Source organism: Dunckerocampus dactyliophorus, chromosome 7, assembly GCF_027744805.1.
Source record: "Dunckerocampus dactyliophorus isolate RoL2022-P2 chromosome 7, RoL_Ddac_1.1, whole genome shotgun sequence".
NCBI classification, from domain to species: domain Eukaryota; kingdom Metazoa; phylum Chordata; class Actinopteri; order Syngnathiformes; family Syngnathidae; genus Dunckerocampus; species Dunckerocampus dactyliophorus.
The window spans coordinates 21,577,992-21,583,991 of record NC_072825.1 but is presented as its reverse complement, the minus strand read 5'-3'; the positions used below and the strand labels follow the sequence as shown (position 1 = coordinate 21,583,991).

At 43.9% G+C, this 6,000-nt stretch overlaps 1 protein-coding gene across 2 annotated transcripts in view; it reads left to right on the top strand.

The window, feature by feature from the left end:
• Positions 1-281: 281 nt before the first annotated feature.
• The window catches only part of kirrel3l (kirre like nephrin family adhesion molecule 3, like), a 57,344-nt gene continuing 51,625 nt past the window's right edge, over positions 282-6,000 (top strand). For both annotated transcript variants that reach the window (XM_054780959.1, XM_054780960.1), the window contains exon 1: positions 282-752. In XM_054780959.1, coding sequence (XP_054636934.1) covers positions 677-752 — 76 coding nt within the window. In that variant the 5' untranslated portion in view covers positions 282-676. The remainder of the gene's footprint in view (positions 753-6,000) is intronic.

The following is a 6,000-nucleotide window of genomic DNA, read 5'->3' as shown; positions in this document are numbered from 1 at the left end:
GCAAAATCACAAAAAAAGTGCACATTTTAAAGTAAAAAGTATTAGTATTGGCCATACCCGGCCCTTTATTTACTTGGTATCGGCTCCATACTCAAATTTGTAGTACAGCCCCCTCCCGCAAAACCTCATCTAAGTGGGGATAACTGTTTAATACAAAACCTGCCCCTTCATGCACGCTCAGCCAATAGAGGCACCCCGGGGGCGGGGGCATGGGGGCGAGGGGGTCTACCCTACCCCACCTCTATCCCAATTGGCTTGGATGTGTATTTGAGGCAGAGAGGGCTCCACACACACAAGGAGCTGGTGCCAAACGTGGTGTAACCCCCTCCCCAATAGAAGAGAGAGTGTGTGTGTGAGTGTGTGCTACTGGCAAGAGGAGAGAGGAGTGTGTGTTCCATACATCATCACAGTGAGAGAGAGAGAGAGGGAAGAGGAGAGAGGCAACTTCACCATCAGCAGCGCCCACAGTCCAGGAGGAGAGCGCAACGTGCACACGAGTGGACCGCGCTCGTCCGAGCGTTTGATTCCGAGGGAAGAGAAGCGGAAAGTTATTAAGAGTGGGGATGCATCTGTGACAAGACTTCCAGCAAGTGTTGGGACTTATTCAGAGCGATTGCATTCAAGTGGATAATAATAACATCACGGGAGTGCGTCCGGGTGACGGGAGTCAGCGTTTATGCCGCGCAACACCATGGGACCACCAGGAGCAACTATGATCGTGCTTTACCTCATCTTTTGCCTTATGGCCACAGGTAAGACACTCTTTACTTGTCCATTTTTTGTCTTCTTACGCGCTGCGTCAAGACATCCACTCCACTTCACGCAGGACTACATCCACACATCCACACCGTGCACTGCAGCACCACCATAGTTGTACATACTGTTACTTTGGAAAGCATGATTACATCAGTGGAGTTGCGCTGTATGGCGAAAGACGATGAGTGAATCGCTCTTATAGCGCAAGAGCATTTGGGGTTGCAGAGCATGCAATTTCTGATGCATTTCTTCTACAGAAATTGTAAAAGAGGGAAAGAGTAGAAGTGGCGTCAAAAGCTGACTTTAGTCAGTGGAAGAAATCTGGGAAAGGACAGAAATGTGACTTATTTGTCACCAGGGTGGGATTTGGTGATTGAATGCAGCGTTTTGGTCACTATTTGGGTGCCTGGATGTGTTTTAGTACAAGCATGACACACCTGGCTGCCACCCATTATACTAAAGAATAAAATGCATGGAGAGATGAGTTATGTAAGAAACACTCATTAAATTAACAATATGTTATCCTTAAGTTTAGCATATTTTATGTATGAAATGCTTTGGCTGTTAACTGCCTTTTTAAAATAACTGCAAAAAGATGGCGTGCAGTAATTAACAATGAGATGCTTGTTACCTCTATTATGAATCAACACACTCAAAGACAATCATGTACATGAAATGGCTAGAGGGTGAATTCCATGTTGTTTAACATAAGGCTGTGTTTGCTTAAAAAGCTATTTGCTGCCAGCACCTCTGCACCATCACCCCTCCTTCTGTTCCACATGGTTTTGTCATTAGGGGGTGAGGAGTGGGGGGGAGCGGGGGGTGATGAGATGCCAGCAGACCTTTGCTCTCTGACAGACGAGCAACAGCTGGATGAAAAGAAGGAAAACGACTGCTAGCCTGACAGTGGCACTTTTTTTTCGCACCATGCCCCAATACACACACACACACACGCACGCACGCACACACACACATACACATGCTCCCAAATAATGAAAATGGTAGCAGCTGCCCTAATTAGACTGTAAGACACCTTGGAGCTCTTTTCATGCAAAGTCATCACAACTCCAAGACTGCAAGAGTATATCCAGTAAGGAGGTTACGTGTAGGATGGGAATAGATTTACTTATGTAAAAAAATGGCGCCATGTGATTTCCCATGTGATCTCCCCGTGTCAATCAGCAGCAAAGACAGGTAATAGCCAGAATTGTACCGTTTTGCAATAATGATCTAGGGTTACGTAATTCTACAACACATGATAGGGGTTAGGCATGTGCTGAAGAACGAGGCGGTTGCTTTTGGTTTGGTTTTAATCATCCTTATAAGATGAATAAAGTGTATTTATCTATCAGGCTGTTTGGACTTTTATTGCATCACAACATGATGCACATGATCACACAGTAGGTGTGTATAGTGTTGTTCCCAACTCACTGTGTACTTTCCCTGAATGTCCCCTTTGCTGCCCTAAGGAATTGGATTCCATACTGCATCAGTATTCCGAGTAATCTTCTATGAGCGCTTATTTTGCTTTGGGAATCTTGTGTCTCATCAGAGCGGAGTTCAAAGGCTGAATGCTGAGATTACACGTTTCCCCCGCTTCCTCTTGCGTTGCCACTCCATGGTGGAAAAATCTCACCTTAGTCCTTTTTTTTAATATCCCTCTCCTGTGTCTTATTGGTCATGGGGACATGCGAGTGCATCTGTTTAATGAGCCGGAGGCAGGTGTTAGACTCTCACCATTGGTTGAAAGGCTCATGTGGAATATACAGGAGAAGCCTTTTACCAAGCATCATCTCTCCTCTTCCCCATTACTAGAGATTTGTCTCATCCTGGTGCAGCGCAGGCATGTTTGTGGGCCCGGTGACAGCGTGGCCCCCACAGGGCTGCTTTAAGAAAAAGTGCATATTTCATGAGCTATGGTTCTTTGAATTCTTGTAGAGGGGAGAGGTCATAGCGGGTGGAGGACAGAGAGAAGAGAGTCTTATTGCAGTGATAAAGCTCAGTTGTGTCACCAGTGTCCTAATGATTGTAAGCGGCGGGAAAACACTGGGGACAAGCACCGAACATCGTTAACCTTTTCCTCCTCTTGTCGAACACACCCATATTTTCTTTAGCTCCTCCAATTACCCACCCCTCATTTTAACTGTATTCCCTCCGACTGCCCCCTTAGAGACTGATGTGGCTGAGTGGGAGAAAGTTTGCTGGCAGGAATTTCATTCAGCCGCTGAACAGTGTTGGACACGAGTTGCACCATAGTGCCGATGCAGCAGAATGTGGATACAGCTGAGTCTTGGAGAGGAGCGCCTTGCATTATTTAAGAGACGTAGTCAAGCCTAAGATGCCTTTTAGCTTACTTTGACTTCCTGTCTATCTGAGTATTGGCTTTGCTGCTGCAGGGTTTGTATTTAACATTGGATCACTTGTGGGTGAATACCTGGACAAAAGTAAACAGGCACAACACTCAACTTTTCCAACAGTTTTAGGGGCGCTCTTTCCTATTGGAGAGGAATTTGAGAACCCTGACCTCAACCCCATCAAACACCTTCAGGATGAACCAGAACAGACAGAAGGCAGGCATGTGACCACTGACCTCGCAAATGTTTTTTTTTTTTTCTTGAAAAATGAACAGTCCCAGAGACGCACACCAAAGTCATGTAGAAAGTCTTCTGAAAAGTTTAAGCTGCAAAGTGCATATAGTGTTTATTTATCTATGTTATTTCTCCATTTAGTGGCAAGCTGTTTATTTACTCAACTGCAGAGAGGACCATGCTCCTATTATACAGTCATCCCTCATCACTTTGTGGTTTGAATTACACAGCTTCACTCTATCATGGTTTTTTAAAATATATTAATTAATAAATCATGGTGTATCATGGTTGAATACGGCCTATTAGTAAAAAAAATGCATTTTTAAGAAAATGTTTTCTTTCATAGTTTTTGCCTAAATTAAGCAGTTTCAAGCATAAAAATGTCTAAAATACAAATATAGGGCATTTAGAAGACGCATCCAAAGACACTGTGAATAATATGTAGTATTGTACACTGGTCACTAGGTGTCAGTAATGTTACTTTAATGTTTGGTGGGACATTTGGTGGGCAGGTTTGAATTTCCTCATAACAGGCACAATAATACCTAATAAAAACACAGGCTACTGTTGCTGCAGTATCCCAAGCCAAGCTAAAACTCAACTCTGAACATCATTTCCTGTCCGCCCACCACTCAGCTCCCCATGGGAACACATTTATAGTAACACACACGAGCACAAGTCTTATTTATGGCTTATTTTCTCCTATCATGTCTACTATATTGGGTAATACGAGTGTAAAGGTGACTACATGGGTGTTATTTTTATTGGCAGACGCTGTGAGGGTCAGATGGTTTCGTTAAAAAAAAAGATTTCTGTGTAGATATATATGTGTGTATTTTTAGCCTTTTTCATTGTTAACACACTCATATTACCTGCAGGTACAGGTCCAGGTACGGAACAAATCTAGAAACACCCCACCCGTATAATCAGGTGGGATGGACTGCATCAAAGCTGAGATGTTTCGTCTGAAACTACCTCCGTAGGTTGTATTCTTTTGTCCTTTCTCAGTGTCTACTTTTCTTTTCTTTCTTTTTTTTTTTTTTTTAAAGAGTTGATAGCGCCATATTTGTTTAAAAGCGAGCGTCTGCTGCTGACGTGTACGCCCTGCTGTTTCCCCCTGCAGAGCAGAGGAAGAACTGCATGAACAAACACTTCTCTAGTCAGACTGAATGGTTTACATTATTTGGTGCTGTTTGGCAGGCCAAATAAAAAGCTTTGGCAGTTTTCTATCGGTGTTATAATTACTTTCCATTAGTTTTTTAATGTCAAGAGAATGCCCTTGTGGTGGAACGGTATACACTGCTGCCTTTTGCGCAGACTGCGCAAGTTAGATTCCTGCCCACTTCCCTGACACCCAGCCATTGTTAATGTCTAGTGCCGGTCCCAAGCCAAGATAAAAAAATGGGAGTCAGTAAGGACAAAAACTTTAAACTGCGAGTCGCTCGGTGTGGTGACCCCTAATGGGGGAAAAAAATATTTGTCAAACAGTGCAATGACGTAAGCAAACCGAAAGCTTAACTGAGGACTTACATCTATTACAGTGGAGGCCACAAAGGCATACAGTACACTGGCCTACTAATTTGCACCACCTCCTACCTCTAAACAGTCATTTTATGCAGGAGGCACGCGCAAACAAACAGTAATGAATGACCAAGCTGTTAAACAATAGCCTGCTGCTGAAGACACCGTGCACACATTGCATTGTGATCCTTCCTAAGCAGCCGCTACACGTGTGGAAAGGAGAAACTGCAAGGAGAAAGGAAACAATGGCACTTCATAATGTCGCCTGCCTCTAATCAGCTTTGCCATGCGGGTAAACATAGATAAAGAACTTGGCAATGTGTCCTCATGCATTGTTTTCAGCTGTTAGCAAATTAGCCAGCGATGTTCGCCACCATGACCTGACACAGGAAGAAGCCAGGTAGGAAACTGTTGCTGGCCACCCATCCTCTTTTGTCTTTACTTTCTCCTTGTGTCTCCGTCATGTGCACATCCTCACCTTGTCTCCCTCCGGGCTCAGTCATCCGGGGAGGAAATGACAAAGAAAGGGGACAATGGAGGGGCGCCGTGTCAGTTTCCTGTCTTTTGCCTGGAGACATCTTCTCCGGCGACTCCACCTTAGGCTGGATCGTCAACACAAACTTGTTTACTCCTTCATTTCCCTTTGCAAACACTGTAATGGAAAGGAGAAGGAGACAGAGAGAATTAATTCTGCGCACGTCATTAAAACAGCACCTCAAGGGATCAAGTCACGTTTATACAGTAGAAGATATTTTAAGAAAGAGTTGGGTTGCATTTACCCCGCCTTCCTCCACATACACAATAAATGTCGGGAGAGAGGCTAAACATATCTTCAACGCATAAGACAAAAGTCATTTTTAGCGTGGATTTCATAACTGGTGTCCACACACACACACACTCAGAAAGTAAATTGAAATGTGTCTAGTGCAGCACCGCAATATGTGTTATCTTGTGTTCCTTCACCTTGTATCAGCCATAGCTCAGCTGCTGAAGGATTCTGGAGAAAAGCAGCTTAGGTAGGAATACACCTCAGAAAAGGCATTGTTATAACTACATTTATTTTTTTTTTGTCCTGCAAAGAAAGGAAGACATTTGGGTCTCATCTCCAAACGGGAGAACATTTGAAATGCTCTCT